The 16,713-nt window shown below is 54.6% G+C and overlaps 1 protein-coding gene across 1 annotated transcript; it reads left to right on the forward strand.

Moving 5' to 3' along the window:
• The first annotated feature begins 71 nt into the window (after positions 1-71).
• Positions 72-16,630, forward strand: TMEM43 (transmembrane protein 43). The gene is made up of 12 exons (XM_044252914.1): positions 72-310; positions 4,344-4,493; positions 5,427-5,561; positions 6,181-6,275; positions 6,990-7,039; positions 7,305-7,374; positions 8,137-8,207; positions 8,995-9,116; positions 9,404-9,478; positions 9,963-10,064; positions 12,642-12,759; positions 14,605-16,630. The coding sequence occupies exons 1-12, from the start codon at positions 299-301 to the stop codon at positions 14,805-14,807; spliced, it is 1,203 nt and encodes a 400-aa protein (XP_044108849.1). The 5' UTR covers positions 72-298; the 3' UTR covers positions 14,808-16,630.
• Positions 16,631-16,713: the final 83 nt, after the last annotated feature.

Below are 16,713 nucleotides of genomic sequence, written 5' to 3' on the forward strand. Positions count from 1 at the left end.
TACATATCCCGGAATGACTTGCAGTGCGCAGGCGCATCAATGAGGTACAGCACGTGTTGTAACTCAGTGGTCAAAGCGCCTGATCCCGGACTACATTTTCCAGAAGGCCCTGCGGCGCGCATGAGCAGGAAAGCTGTGGCTCTCGGGGCTGTAACTTTTGCACGTCGTCTCTGATTCCAGGCTTCGCGCGGATTTTCGCAGCTTTTTGTCGGGCGAGAGGCCTCTGGGCTTTGCACTCAGGCGGTAACCCGTTCCGTAGCCGAGCACAGCGTGGGTGAGCGCCCAGCCGGGTCCCACCATGGCCGCGAACGTGAGTGTCTCCTGGTCTGCTGGACCCCATCTTCCCCATCTCCCCGAAGGGGCCGCCTGGGTCCGTCTTGCCTGCCTGACCCTTGTCTGTGCGGCCGGCCCCATCTCCCTCTACATGCCCTTGTTCCGGGTTTCCGGCCGCTAATACGTCCGTTCACCTCTCTTGGTCTGTCCGGACCTTCTTGTCGGGCCGTACGTTTGCGGGGAGGGAGACACAGTGTTGTTCCTGGCATTGGGATCTCCTTGTGCTAGGGCGCCTTCTCGCAGTCCTTCCTTTCATTCTCAGCTCCCACCCGGGCCCTTGGGCTTCTCCTTTACGGGCTGTGAGAACTGGACGCGACCTCCGAAGAAGCAGGTCCACGGGAAGGGTGGGGAAGCCGATACCGCTCAGGTGGAACTTATTCATCAACTGACAGACTGGGTTGTGTGGACGGTCAGGGAGTTCCCCGCCCTGGGGAAGCGTGTAAACGGAGGCTGTGATGCTGCAAAGGGGTGCGGGCGAGATTGAGAGCGGAGGAGTTAGGATGACTGTGAGAGGGAGCATTTTCCTCTGCCCAGCCCCTTGTCTTCCTAGGTGTATTTGGTTAGAGACGTCATGGCTGCAGGTGCTTCCTTTCAAAAGCCTGTGCGCCGTTTCTCCCTGCAGCCTACCCCTCTCAGGAACCTTTCGATTTAAGATTTAAGCCCAACATTCATTCAACAAACCGAGCAAGCACCTCCCACCGCGGTGCTGGGTGTGGGAGAGACTGGTGACTCACCACTCCGATACTGTGTGAAAGTGCTTCTGGAGCCAGCCCTGGAGCCCTGCCAGCCCCAGGACGCTCCCTCCCTCCTGCTTTGCTGGAATGTCCTAGCTGCTCTCCCCTGGCCTGTTACACCCTCCTTCCAGCCCCTCCTCTGTCCCCAAGATCCCTCTCTGCCCCCTATACCCCTGGAGAGGAGGTTTGTATCACTGACAGCCCTAGTATGCTCCGCCTCAATTGGAGTTGTCTAAGAGACCTAGAAACTTCCAGTGCTGCCCCTGGAAAATTTTCAAAGGTAGTCCGGGACCCAGGGTCTGCCAGGGGAGAAGACAGCCCAGAGACCAGCCTGCCCCCATACCATGTTCTACAGATGGAGAATTTCCCCCAGCAGGTGAAGGCACTTGCCCAGGGCCTCACAGCTGGCTTGGCCAGCTACTTCACAGAAAGATACTGAAGACAGCAGGCTCTGGGGGCAAATCCAGTTTCTTCCTGTCAGAAGCGGTGTGGCCCTAATCACTCTGGGTTTGTGTTTCTTCGTGGGGATCTGTTAGTGTGAAGTTTAAGGGAGTTAGTCTGTGCTTCCTACAGTGCCTGGTGCATAGAGGGAGCTTAATATTAAAAAAAAAAAAAAACTATATTCATAGTCTGACACAGATGGCCCTGGTGGGCACAGACTGTCTTGGGTATACTGGCACGTGCTCTTTGCCAAGGAATGTGTATGAATGTGGGTATCTTCTGCAGCCAAACCTTTGCTGAGTCACCCAGGAGCTGGGTGCACGCTTACTGGAGCCACCAGACCTGGTGAGGAAGAAAGATCTGAAGCTGGTGGGGTGGAGCAGGGAGGCGACAGGATTTCTTAATTGGTATAACGACAGAACTGCCCTGTGACAGAGGTACTGTGAACCATCGTCATTTTGTATGGGAGTAAACTGGATCAGAGAGGTAGAGCAACTAACGCAGGGTTACACAGCTAGTAATTCTCAGGGTCTGTGTGTCATTTTCTGTTCCATCACTCATTGCTCTTTGCTCCTGAGCCTAGAGTGCTCACTGAGGACCCATGTATATATTCAGCACATATCAAGGAGCCAACATCAAGATAAGGGGCTCAAAGATGACCTTGAAGGGGAAGAAGAGAGGCACTGGAAGATCTCCCTCAGGCTAGGGAAATAGTCCGTTAGGGAGATATGGGTGGAGGAAATCAACGTCATCCTCCATTCCAAGACCCTCCATGTTTACTGGGATTTTGTTTTGGAATGTGGGCAGTGTGCCCTGTCATAGCCCACCCTACCCCCACCGTAGACTGAAGTACACCTTCCTGAGCCTTTCTTTCTTCCCTCCAAACCCTTCCATGAGTCCTCTCTTTGACATTGGCTCCTGGATGGATGCTGAGGGGAGGCCCAGAAGGAAATCATAGCCTGCTGGCTTCCAGTTTTGGGGCTGTGCTTTAATAGCAGAACGGACTCCTTTTCCTGACGCTCTCTGCAGCTGGCTTCCAGTGTTCAGCTCTTCTTATGGCCCAGTGTTCATTTCCTCCTTATGAGGAATGTGGCTTGGAGCAAAGTGGTCGGAGAATGGCCTCTGGTCTGTCCAGATATGAAACCTAACTCTCCTCTTAGAGGCTGAGTGATCTGGGCTGATGACGTAACTGATGAGCCTTGTTTTCCTCATCCGTGAAATGGGATAGCAATAGCTTTCCTGTGCCTGACTGTGACAGACTGGCGTGTTGCCACTGTCATTATTATGTTTGATGGTCACCTACCTGCCTGCAGTGAACTGCTCTACTAATGTTTCCCAGTGGTGTGGAAATTTAAGACCATTTCTGAATCTAATAGACATCTGGACTCTGGCAGGCCTGGGCTGGGGGCATTGGGGGACAGTCAGAGAATATGGCATCAGCCTTATTCAGGCAGAGATTAACCCGAATCTCTCCTCTGGGCCCCTGTGCCAGGGGCTTGGCTCAGTCTGAGTGCGCATCTCAGAACCACTTTACACCTTTGTGACTTTTGTCAGCGTACCCCCAGCCATGGCACTGGTCTTGCTGTCCATTGCAGAGAAAGGTGATAACATTCCCACCCTTTGCACCCGTACATTATGGCCTATGTCCTAGGCACTGAGCTGTCTGATAATTAAGACCTTTGGTTCTTACCAGAATACTGTATACTGGATTTTTATCCACATTTTACTGACGAGAAAATGAAGGGCATAAAGGGGTTAATTGCTCGCCCCAGGTCCCGTAGCCTGAATTGAAACCCACTCCTGGTGACTCTGGAATTCTGCCACTGACAATGATAGTCCGCAATGGCCACACTTCAAACCATACTTCTGTTATTGCCTGGATGAAACTTGACCCACTGACGCTACTGGGGATGTACTCCAGGGTCTGCCTCTGAGATCTGTATTCAACACCATCTGCTCAGGCCCTGGAACCTGCTGGGATCCCCCAGCCAGCAGGGGTCCCTCATTTGGCACTGGACCTGCTCCTCACTGAACACTCAGCACGGCTTAGTACTATTTGTGCCTGCAGCTCAGTGGCCCTGCAGCCTCCCCTCACCCCTGCAAGACCCTGCACAGTCCTTGGGAAGCTGAAGTATTCAAGTGTTGTTCAAGTTTGTTGAATCAAATTAATAGTGTATGTCTGATAACCTCTTCGTAAAACAGTTTGGCCAGTTTCTTAAAAAACACACATCATCCCTGTGATCCAGCAATTTCCCTCCTCCATGGGTACTCGTTACCAATACCCAAGGGAAATGAAAACACATGTCTTCATAAAGACTTTACAGGAATGTTCATGAAGCATTGTTTATAATAGCTAAAAACTGGAAACAATCAAAATACCCATCCACTGGTGGCCAAGTCAGCAAATGCTGTATGCTCCTAGACAGAGTACTACTGGGCCATGTAAAGGAATGAGCTACCACCGCAGTGTAGATGACCCATCTCAGAATCTGGACAGAAAAGAGGTTGTCCTGTATGATGGCCCCATTTATATTGGCTTCTGTAAGAGGCAAGATACAAACTCAAGGAGTTGTTACCACTAGGAGGTGGGAAGAGAGGAGTATTGGCAGGAAAGAGGCACAAGGTAACTTCTGGGATGATAGAAGCGTCCCGTATCTTGATCTGGGTGTCCGCCAAATGGGATAAGCATTTGTCAAAACCCATCAAACTTTATGCTTAATATCTGTGCATTTTTACTGTATATAATTGAAACTAGTATACACAAATAGCAAAATTCAATTTACTTTTTTAAAAAACTGATTTTCATTTTGATTTCTTAAAATATTTTTTCCTCAGTATTCCAGTACGACTAACAGGAGAGAACATGTCAAAATGACAACCAACCCCCAGCCAGGCTTCTTGGAACGGCTCAGCGAGACGTCGGGTGGGATGTTTGTGGGGCTCATGACCTTCCTACTCTCCTTCTACTTAATTTTCACCAATGAGGTAAAATGTCTGGCATTCCTCTGTACAGAGTGAGGGTCCCTGCAGTATCAGGGAGAGAGCAAAGGCTATGAACCCAGAGGCTGGATGTGCTAATAGGGCCTACCTAGATTTTACAACAAGTAGGGTGGAGAGGGAGGGTGATGGTGCTGAATTAATCAGAATTCTTTCTCTTGTGACCTGTCTCATAACTGCCCTAAGTAGGAAGACAAATGGATTGGTTCACATGCCTAAAATCCTGGGGTGGCAACAGGTTCAGGCATGGCTGGATCCAGGTGTTCATGTTGGGTCACTAGGAGTCTCCATTTTTCCATCTGTTGCCTCTTAACTTAGCAGCCCCATCTCTTCCAAAATCAACTTAGCAACAGTTGCAGAGAAATGGGTTAGTGTCCCAGCTTGTCTTAGTCCTCTCTCTGAACTAATCCCTGTGGATTAGTGGACCCATGTTCTGATTGGCTAGGCCTGGGTCACATGTTTTGGGCAGCAGTACAGATGGGCCCATAGAAACTATAAGGACTCAGGAGTGGAGGGTGGACAGTGGACCCATGTTCTGATTGGCTAGGCCTGGGTCACATGTTTTGGGCAGCAGTACAGATGGGCCCATAGAAACTATAAGGACTCAGGAGTGGAGGGAAAAAGGCAGAGTAAGATGAGGGGGAGCACACAGACAAAAGCACCAGCTGTTCCCAGCATGGGGTGGTGCTGAGAATTAGGGGAGTTGGGGTGTGCAGCAAGAAGAGGGCTGCCTGGGAAAGCAGGATTCTTTGGCTCCAGTTCCAACTGTGCCACCCACCAGGCCTCGGTTTTCCAACTGTAAAATGGGGAGATGAGTCTCCATGCTTCCCAAGGTCCCATACTGCTGGGATATACTGCCATGAGCCCAACTGTTGAACCACACCTAAGTTGAAAGGTGGCCTCACTCCCTTTTGCTCACAGGGCCGTGCACTGAAGACAGCAACTTCCCTGGCTGAGGGGCTCTCACTTGTGGTGTCCCCTGACAGCATCCACACCGTGGCCCCAGAGAACGAGGGAAGGCTGGTACACATCATTGGGGCCCTGCGGACATCCAAGGTACGTTTGAAAAAGGTTGCTGACCCCACCAGATGCTCAGGGCACATGGCTGGATGTTGTCTGAGCAAGGATTTTGAGCACGTGGGCTCTGGAGATGGGCACACATGTGTGACTCCCGGCCGCATCACTCAGCAGCTGTGTGGACCAATCACTTGAGTCTCAGCATCTTTATCTGTAAAATGCAGAGCATACCTGCTCTGAGCAGTCAGTGGGATTAGGTCGCTCACCTCTTGGCATGGTGCTTGGCCCATGGCCAGAGCCTTACAACAAGGTGCTTTAGCGGTTAGGCTCAGCGTGTGTGGCTGGCACAGGGCTGAAAGGGACTCCAGTTGTCGGATCTCGTGTGTTTGAACCCTAGTACACTGTTGTTGGCGCCATGCCATCGGACCTTGCCAACCAAGCCGGGACCATGAGGCTCCCGGTCCCCGGGCAGTGGGTGTGAAGGACTTAGGATGGGCAGCCTCACCCGACTCTCCCGCCCGAGATAGCCATGGTAGTCTCCACTGTGTCCCTGTCCTTTGTGCCTGTCTCTTGTCCAGTCCCTCTTTCTCTGGCATCCTGGGCTCATGGGAGCCTTGGCCTCTGTTCTGTGTTTTGACTTGTGTGATTCTTTTCGAAGCTCTTGTCTGATCCAAACTATGGGGTCCGCCTCCCAGCTGTGAAGCTACGCCGGCACGTGGAAATGTACCAGTGGGTGGAAACCGAGGAGTCCAGGTGAGTGGCCAGGGACTGAATCCTCAGGCAGGAATACTAGAGTGACAGGTGTTGGGATACAACACAGGTGGCTTTTGATCTTGATGCTTCTAATGAGAGTGGCTCTAAGAAGGAGGAAGGACAAATTAGCCCCCTGTGTACTACCCCATTGGGGGATGCCCAGGCTCAAGACATGTCTGGATCCAGGCTGCAGACAAGTGCTTTCCTATGTGTGGGCTCTGTGTCCTCTCCCAGACCAGAGCAGAGATGGCCCCGAACTATGTCCTGTCCTGGTACGAGTCTGAGGGCAGGCATCCTTAGGCAGGCAGGGGCCCCTTGGAGCTGAGCAGCATGGACTGTGAGTGAGGGGTAAGGAGGTGGCTAGGGGAGCCAAGGCAGCCGGAGAAGGGGGGCCTCCGTGGGGCTATCCAGCACAGAGGGTGCGGCCAGGTCTCTGAGCTCAAGGCAGGGCTGCCGCCCTTGGTGTGGGCCTAGTGGAAGCACATTTCAACTCGGGATGAGAAAGCTCTTTTCTTCGGCATGGGCCTTCAAGGGGTGGAGAGGAATGCATGGTGGGGAGTCAGCACCCTGTTACCACGCTGCTTTAGACAAGGCCTGCTCTCATTTAGGGATTTTGACCTGGTGGCCCAAGTTGCTTCCAGCTGGAGATGCTTAGAGATGGAGTACTTCTAGGGTGAGAGGCTAACTCTGGGGCTGCCTCTGCTTTCCCCGCAGGGAGTACACTGAAGATGGGCAGGTGAAGACAGAGACAAGGTACTCCTACAGTGAGTACCGCCACCCCCCTATCCCCGCATACATGGGGTCTCTGCCCTTAGCGGAGACAGATGGCAGTGGGGAAGGTGTGGAACCAGGCATCGGAAACCCTGGGTTCTGGTCCTCAGGGTCCTGCTGTTCCATTCAGTGAGGCTCCAGGAGCCACCCTTCCAGCACTGAAGTGACCACAGGCTTAGATAAAAGGACAGAGCCAGTGGGCCTCAGACATGTGGCCACTCTTACCATGTTTCTGATTGTTCCATCTCCCTGTGACAGACACCGAATGGAGGTCAGAAATCGTCAACAGCAGAAACTTCGACCGGGAGATTGGCCACAAGAATCCCAGGTGAGAGCTGGGTTCCCAGGCCTGAGCACAGTCTTGGCTGCTCCTCAAGGGTCCCCAGCCTCAGCTTCCTCATCTGAGTGATGGGATTGAGTTCCTTCTGCCTTGTGAACTGATGAAAGTCAGGGACTTGGTTCTGAGGCCAGCTCCCAGGCTGGGCAGGACCCAACTTCCTGAGCCCACACAGGCTCCCCTCACACTAGTCAAGAACGAAGGGCCTGGACCGAGTGCCTGAAGGAACTTGCATGTCCAGAGCCAGGGTGGGAATAGCCATGTGGGTGGGAAGATAATCAAGAAGGGTTTTCAGGAGCAATGGAATTTGATGTGGGCCTTTGTAGGATTTTGGCAGAGAGCGGCTAGGTCATAGAAATGGAGGTGGTGAGCTGGTCTTAGCGCTGGAGCGTGGCTTGGGCAGGGCTGTGCCAGGAGGGGTTGGGAGCTCCCTGGGGCTGGGAAGGGTCAGGGAGGCTGTGAAGTCCACAGAAGTTCCATCTGACAATAGGTGGCTGGGGAGGGGGAGGCCAGTAGGGGCCTAGGCAAGGAGGTACGAAGCACTGGGCTATAGGAGACAGGAGGAGGGTGCTTTACTCGGGCGAGGAGGACAGGAGCATCCTGGGGGTAGGTGTGGTGAAGACGAAGTGCCTAGGCTGGTCTGGACTTGCAGGAGCCCCCTGGGTGGGAACGCTGCCAGGCATAACCCAAAGAAACCTGCAGAGCTCCCTGCCGGCACCGTACTCTACCAGCAGCGCCTTCTCTCTCCCACAGCGCCATGGCGGTGGAGTCGTTCACGGCCACAGCCCCTTTCGTCCAGATTGGCAGATTCTTCCTCTCAGCAGGTGAGTCTCCAGCCCCTTCAGATGAGCCAGCAGCACCCAGAGGCCCTGTGCTTCTACTTGGCTTCCTCCCAGGAGCAGTGTGGGTACAGGTGCGGGATGAGCCTGCCAGAGGGAAGGCGGGTCCCAAGAGTAGGGGGACTTGTACAGAAGAGCCCCACCCCAGCGGGCTCCTCCGAGACACGGTCTCTTCTAGAGAGTAACTACCAGGCCTTGCTGGTGCCTGATCTGATCAGACAAAGCTGAGAGCCAGTGGTAGAGACAAGACTGCCCCCCAAGGGGTGAGCAATTCATTGCAGGAAGCCACCCCCCAAGTGACTCCAAAGAGATGTTCTTCAGGGACAAGGCAGCACCTGGCGTGGGAGAGAAAACATGCAGGCACCAAGTAGCCAGGGCAGGGGAGGAAGGGTGGAGCCCCAGCACTCTGCCAGGAAGCTCCAGGGCCTAGCTTGTCTGCCATCTGCCTTGTCGCTTGACTGGTGGCTGCTGTGCCAGGCAGCCCCAGCCTCAAGGGTACTGCACGCAGCAGGGGAGCCAGGCACGGACAGGTAACAGCATCTGAGGCAGAAGGGGTGCAGGGCTCAGGCTGTTCCCGGAGCTGCAGTGGCTCCTGCTGGCCAGGAGGGCAGACAGGAAGGCTTCCTGGAGAAGGCAGAGACTGAAGGGGACCCCTGCAGTACAGAAGGAGGGGTTGGAGAAGGGTGTTCCCGGTGGGAAGAAGGGTCAAGGGGTGTGCCGATTGGGGGAGGCTGTTTGCACACCACTGTTGTGACCACTGCACACTCCCCAGGCCTCATTGACAAAGTGGACAACTTCAAACCGCTGAGCCTGTCCAAGCTGGAGGACCCGCACGTGGATATCATTCGCCGGGGAGACTACTTCTACCACAGTGAAAACCCCAAGTATCCGGAGGTACGTAGGGGCTTGGGCTGCTCACACAGCAGAGATTAGGGCCCTGGGAGTACCGCCCCTTGGACAACACACAGGGGACACATTCCTGCTTGGGACATGGTTTCGATTCAGTTGAACTGCTTGGCCAAACGAGATTGGAAAGGAAAAGCCTCAAGGTGCTGGGAGCACCTGGGCAACAGTGTGCTGGCGGGAAGACCGTGTGAGCTTTGGGATTCGATGGGGCCACGGACACAGGCCCAGGCTGGCTGCTCCTGGCATATCCCAGCCCACTTCTCTTCCATCCCCAGGTTGGAGACCTGCGCGTGTCCTTCTCCTATGCGGGGCTGAGTGGCGACGACCCTGACCTGGGCCCAGCTCATGTGGTAACCAGCTTCCCCAGGGCTGAGCCAGGCAGGGCCTCCTCAGCTCCCACTGTGCAGTGCCCTGAGTGGGGGGACCCCTCCTTTAGGCCACGCGTGCATGCACTCCCCTCCGTACCCGGGCGGCCCTGCCTCTGAGCGGCTTCAGAGCCCGTGTGCTGGACAGCTGTCTGCCGGCATCCGTGGGCCACAGGTTACGGGGCTGCTCCCAGGCAGCTTTGCAGAGACTGCCTAGTGATGCTGGTGAGAGTGCTGCCAATTGCATGCAGCTTTCCTTCCCCCAGGCTCCTAGTTTTTGCCCTATAACTACTTGGTCTCAGGTGCCTGACCCTGTCACCTAAAGTCCCAGCCCTTCCCCTGCGAGGGGTCCTCCCTGGAGCCTGAAACAAAGCAGCTCAGCCCAGCTGCCCCAGGGGGCACACAGCGTGAGGGGTGCTGGGCCGGGCCAGCTGATCCCCTCGGCTCTGACGCTAAGGTCTCTGACCAGGTCACCGTGATCGCCCGGCAGCGGGGTGACCAGCTACTCCCCTACTCCACCAAGTCTGGGGATACCTTGCTTCTCCTGCACCATGGGGACTTCTCGGCAGAGGTGAGTCCATTTGTGTGAGGGACTTCTCGGCAGAGGTGAGTCCATTTGTGTAAGGGAAGGGAAGGCAGCTCCCTCCCTCCCCATCCCCGCCCAGGGTTATTCAGCCCATGCCTACACGGAGAGCATGGCCTGTGCAAACGGAAGGAGTAAGTGTCCATGTGTGTGCAGCACGAAGGGGAGAAGATGGGGCACAGCACACCCCTCCTACTCCTCAGGCCTCTAGTCTCCTGTGGGGGCAACTCGCCAGAAGAAGCAATGAGGGAGGATACCCTTGTATTGAGTGTTGTGAATGTTGGGGGGCAGAGGGGTCAGCAGAGGCCTCTCTGAGTGACAGTTTGGCTGCATCACAAGTGAAGAAGGTGGACTCAGAGCCAGCAGCATGCGGGGGTCAGGCGGTCGCCGCGGCAGGAACAGGAGCACGAGGGTTCCCCTGGCAGGTGCTGCCCAGAGGAGGCAGGGCTACCCAGTGGGCAGGGACCTCCATAGTGGTGTGGGGCTTCTTTCAGAGCTTCAGGAAAGTGGGGGGATTTAGGGCCACAGAGTCCTGGATGGGAGTGAGGGCCATACCCCATCCCCATCTATAAACTGGGGAGGGTCATGCGTCACTGGAGTCCTGTCCTTGGCTGATCATGGGTAGTTCTGTTGCAGGCCCTAAAACTTAGCCTCTCTTCTCTAGGCAGAAACCCTTTTCTTTAACGGGAAAAATTGTTTTGCGTTGTTGGTGAACACTGTGTGTCACTGATGGGAAGTTCTGTGCTTGCCTGGAGTAGGACTGCAGGACTCCAATCCATAAGAGAAAGGGCTAGTGGCTGGGGGGATAAGGCGTAGCTGTGGCCTTCCGACCCTGTTATTAGGCCCTCAACTGCCGTGTTTCTCACTTTAGCCCCCAGCTCCAGGTGGTGATGGGCCTGGCCTTTGCCTTTATCCAGGACCAGGGTGTGGCAGCCGGTTACCAGCCTTGGGGCACAGTTGCCACCTCCCACTTGGGCGGGCATGAGTCACCCTTTCCATTGGCTGCTCTCAGGGACTTTCTAAAATTAGGAGGCCCTGCTGAGGCCACCTCTCTCTCCAGCAGCTCTGTGCACTTCAGCCCCCTGCAAGTGGAGGCCCGGGTCTCCGCACTGTCCCCCCAGAGAGGAGTGGCCTCCAAACTTCCCAGGCAGGAAGTCTTGGACCACACTGACCACCCTGGGCCTCTGGCACAGGGTCTGGGGTCTCTGCCAAGCCAGGAGAGAAGGTCCTAAGCCATAGAGGTGGTGAGGGCCCTGAGAAGGAACCCAGCCCCCGTGAGTCAGGATGCCCAGATTCCAGTCCTAGAGGCAGGAGGGTTGCGTGTGGACAAGTATGGACCCTGGACATGGCCCAGGTCAAGCCTCGCTCTGCCTTCCGTGGGCTACAGGACCTTGGGCCCATTGTTTATCTTCTTGGAGGATAAGAATTATGATCCCTACTTTATTTAGTTCTCGTAAAGATTATGCATCCATTTATTCTGAGGCTCCATTTCCTTATCTGTAAACTGGAGATGAGCATGTCTACCTTGTGAAGTTAGTTTCAGGTTTAAGTAAAGCAATGCTGGAAAGCACTGAGGACAGTGACTGATAGAGGGCAGACACTAAGTGTTAGCTGCTGTTACTGTTATTGTCCTAGATAACGACGGGGGCCTCTCCAAAGAAACACATTCAGGCCAACACTGGAAGAAGTGTGGGAGCTGGCTGGGCAGGACTGTGGGCGAACCAGCTCCAGGTGGATCCAGCACATGTGCAAAGGCCCAGGGGCAGGAGGTGGACATTTGACCTGGTCCCAGACAGGCGGCAGGGCCTTGGCTGGGGGCCATGGGAGAGGAGGTGACGGAAGCAGGGAGACCAGCGGGAGGAGGCTCTTGGAGTGGTCCTGATGAGAAAGTGTAATTGTGGTGAGAGATTTGGGGAAACGGGGACACAGCTTGATAGGATTTAGGTGGTCCCTGGATTTCGGTGGTCCCTGTGGGGAGGCACAAGCTGTGAAACACCCCGGTCGTGGCTTGTGGATGCAGGAGGTGGCTGTAGCACTCACTGAGGGGGATGCGACAGAAAGGACCAGGTGTCAGGGAGGCGGCAGGGTTGGTGTCGGACAGCATGTGGGCATTGGAAGGCCCAGCCCAGGGCTGTAGCTGGAAGCTGGGGGGAGGGGAGCACTGGCAGGGAGGACATGGGACTGACGCTGCCGCCGAGGTGCAGAGGGCAGCCCGAGAAAGGGGGCAGCTGCAGGTGCGGAGAAGCAGGGGCGACGTGGAAGGTGAGGCATGCCAGAGTCGCAGGAAGAGCATCTGAGGTGAAGGACCACGCACACTGCTATCAGAGGGAGGGCCGGGCAAGGCATGCCAGCCAAGGCGATGGGCTAAAGACTCTTACCTTCACCTATGGGGCAGACGCTTAGGCGTGGGCAGGCGAGGTGCCCTTATATCCTGTCTGCTCGGAAATGGCCAGCGGCTCCTAGGTGGGCATGGAATGCACCCCTTGGCACCTGCCCTGCCAACCGGCGAGCCGGGGCCCCTGGGAGACCGGAGACGTGACACCTCTCCCTGGCTTTGTCCTGCAGGAAGTGTTTCGTAGAGAACAGAAGAGCAACTCCATGAAGACGTGGGGCCTGCGGGCTGCTGGCTGGATGGCCATGTTTATGGGCCTCACCCTCATGACCCGGATCCTCTACACCTTGGGTATGTGTGCAGACAGGTCGGGGGCATCTAGTTCACCCTCGTGTGGGCCCATGTACCGCCTCTGTGCTGCTCATGCACCCGTGGCCCTTTCTAGTCCACAGTGCTCTTCAGGGCCAAGAGCGGGCATCTGGTCCGTGTCTGTCTCCTGCTCCACAGCACTGGGCTGAATGGGCCGAGGAAGACAGACACGAAGGATAAAGGCTTTCAGGGGTGGGGTGGGGAGTTCCAGCTCCTAGGAGGCTGGTCTAGGCCTGGGGATCTGAGAGCCTTCTGTCCCCAGCCCACCTGCTCCTTCCTTTAGCCCTTTACTCCACAAGTGAAGAAGCACAGCGAGCAGGCTAGCCAGCCTCTGGAATCGGTTACGTCAGAGTTCGGGGACACTGGGGCCGTGCTCTTTCCTGTCTCAGCTTCAGTTACCTCACCTTGTAGGCAGAGTTTTGTGAATGTTTGGCAAATAGGAAACACCCCCCCCAAACCATGGTGGTTCCCTCCCCACCCCAAGACCTGGGCCCAGTTTGGGGCAACCAACAAGTTGGAGCACAAGGCAGAGTGCTGGGTGACACACTTGGCCAGAGTTGGCACCAGTGAGCCTAGCAGTTGCCAGGTGACCCGGCCTGGTGTAGGACTGAGGCCCTGGGTGACTGAGTAAGTGCTGGCCCCACACTGTTGATCTGGGAGGATGGCATCTCAGGGGACTCGCAGGCAAGCCTTTACCCCAGTGTGTCCATACCCAGTCTGTTGACTGTGTCCAGCCTGTGCCGGGCCGCACGGAAACCTCTCCCCTCTTTACCCTTTCTGGCTGAGAAGAGGTTTGGCCACAGTACCTCCCAGGCTAGGAGGAAAAAGGACACTTCCTCCCCTCCAAGGCATTTTCGGAGTCGGTCAGAAGTGCAGGTGGAGTGACTGGGGAAGTTACAAGGCAGAAGCCCTCATTCACTGTTCTCTTCAGGCAGTGAGTACTTATTGAGTGCCTGCTGTGTAGGACACTACTCTAAGCTCCAGAGAGAATGCAATGAGCAGAACAAAGTCCCTGTCCTCTCAAGGCTCAGAACCACGGCTAAGAGCTCAGGCTCTGGGTGACAGTCTTGGGTTTAAAACCTGGGTCTGGCACTTTCTAGCTGCAGGACATTGGGCAAGTTGAACTCCCTGGGCCTCAGTGACCTTGTGGGTAAAAGGAGGGTAAGAATAATACCAGCCTCCCCAGGCGGTTTGAAGAGATGGTCCACACGGTGCCCTACATATGCACAAAAACATGAACTCTGCTTATTAGGAGGGCCATGGTGGGGTATTGGTGGGAACAGACCAAGAGGAGCCAAGAAGTGGCCTGCAGGGTCCTATAGTCATGGCAGGGCAGCAGGCCTTGCTCTGCAAACCCAGTGGCAACAGACTGCGGGGGCCTTCTAGAACTGAGGGGGAATTCCCCCCACAGACTGACATCAGCTAGGGAATGCCAGCCTGGAGGGATAGACAGGCCAAGGACAGAGTAAGTCCAGATGGATTAGCTGGGTCCTAGACTTCACCATACTGGGCCAGTGTGGCAAATGGAACACGCCACCCTTGCGACCGGATGTCTTCTCTTGGCTTCTGACTGAGACATCCAGTCTTAAAGGCTACAAGGCACTTCCACCTGCCTGCTCCTGGAGCAGTGCGTGGTACCAGGGCACACACGTTCTCTGGATCCACCAGCTCTCATGGGAGGCTGTTCTCTTTCCACCCCAAACCCCTGCCTGTCCAGACTGGACATCGTCGGCCCATCCTTGTCTACAGACAGGAGCGACCTACTCACCTCATGTGATGCAGAGCCTGGTGGCCTCAGAAGCCTCACCACCTTTCTCTTCCCCACAGTGGACTGGTTTCCCATCTTCCGAGACCTGGTGAACATTGGCCTGAAAGCCTTTGCCTTCTGCGTGGCCACGTCGCTGACCCTGCTAACCATAGCTGCTGGCTGGCTCTTCTACAGGCCCCTGTGGGCCCTCTTCATCGGCTCCCTGGCCCTGGTGCCCATCATCGTTGCTCGGACGCGGGTACCGGCCAAGAAGCTGGAGTGAATCAGGCCCTGGTGTGAGGCTCCACCCGTGTGAGCCTCAGGATCCTGCTCCTCCCCCTCTCCCCCTGCCCCTCTTGACCCCAAGTCAATTTTGGATTCTGTGCCTGCTCCGCTTCTTGAGGAGCCACACTTGGCTCTGTGCACAGGTGTCAGGTACTGGTTTATGTGTTCCCCCCGTTTTGCTTGCCAGTGGGCAGCTCTGGTGAGCAGAAGGCAGTCCCCATCTGGCAGGGTCACAGGTGTCCTCCTTGCTTCCTTCCCTTCTCTTGGACTGTGTGTGGCCGGTTCACGTGTTTCGCTTAGCTGAAATCTGCAGACAGGGAGGTGGTAACACTGCACAGACTGCTGCCTGATAACTTGCCGCACCCCTCTCCTTGGAGACAAGTGCCAGGGCTCTGTCACAGCTGGTGTCCACTGTGAGCCCACGGGGCCAGTGTTCTCGCTGTCCCTGAGCAGGGCCGAGTGCCAGGACGGACTGAGCACACTCCCCTCCCCGCTGTGCACAGGCGCCCCCCCACCCAGCCTGGGCACAGAACCCACCTTGGTACTCAAAAAAGAGGACTTCCCCTGAGGTCATGGTAAGGAAAATGAGACATTTGGTGGGCTTGATGTGTATTTTATCATTTGGCCAGAAACTTCGTGTGTAGGATTTCCAGAGGTCCCGAAGGTTGTTTGCCTTTGTTACATGCTTCATGGGTCTTCTACCCGAAAAGGGAATTGTTTCAAATCAGATTCAAACAAAGCCCTGCTTAAATGATGAGCCATTCAGACTGTTACAGAAAAACTCCTTATAATCTGTCCATTGAAGTTCATTCAGGCACAGGAATGTATGAAACGGGGGTGTGACTTACTGGTTTAAGAAAGTTTGCTCTGTCAGTACTTGGGGCTAGTGGAAGGCTCGAAGATGCTTTTGAAGCTAGCGCTTGCCAAGGGCTTCCATTCTGGGAGGAGATGGGAATTTGTACGAGGCGGAGAAAGGCATTTCCTTTCATCCTCTGGCATCAGAAACAACCGATTTCCTTGAAGATGAATTTTGAGTTTTTAGCTAACCATTAAAGGAAGAGGTGGGAAGCTTTCCTAAGTGGTCTCCCTCAGCGTGACCCCCATCAACTTGAATCAGGAACTGGAGGCCTGAGGCTTGTGCAGCTCTCAGGCCTCATTCCTTTCGCTGTGGGGCAGAGGGGTGAGGCTTTCCCTTAAGCCACTGGGCACCTGCTGCTGAGTGACTCCTAGAACGCCCATAGCTTCACTGCTATGTACAATCTACGTGTACTTCACCCTGTTCCCTCTCATAGCCCGCTGAAAGATCGAGAATGTTGTCACCTTGATGGTTTAAAACATCCTTCGTGTACCCTTTTTCTTTCTATGACTTGGACTTGGACTTACTCTCCCTGGCTGGGAATGGCTGCTTTCAAAAATTGGTTGGTGGTTGAATAAGTGATCGGAACTCGCAAAACTAGCACCCTGACAATCTGTTAGCCTGCGAGGTCTGTGGTGGCTTGAGATTCTTCACGCCGACAGCTGGCCGCAGAGATGACCTCTCTCGATCTAAGAACTGATACAGTATTCACTGCTGCAGTTGTCACTGAATCTCTAAACTCTTAAAGGATGCTTCTGGAAAACAGTACGTCTAGGTGGTAGCTATCTGTGGGGTTTGGTTTGTGTAACTTTTTCTGGTACAGATTTTAAATTACTACAAATTTCAGTCATGTTTTTAAAGAGCAAAAGAATGTTAAATATTTGAAGTCTTTGGGAAATCATGAAATTTGTATTATCTTCGTATTTTTTGATAAGAATTCAAAATAAATTTTAAAATAGCTTTTATAGGACCTTGCCGTTACTCTTTTTTTGAAATTTCTCTTAAACAATTCAGCCACAGAGCTAAGAACCAAATGAATTTTTAGAAT

This window comes from Neovison vison, chromosome 6 (assembly GCF_020171115.1).
Source record: "Neovison vison isolate M4711 chromosome 6, ASM_NN_V1, whole genome shotgun sequence".
NCBI lineage: Eukaryota > Metazoa > Chordata > Mammalia > Carnivora > Mustelidae > Neogale > Neogale vison.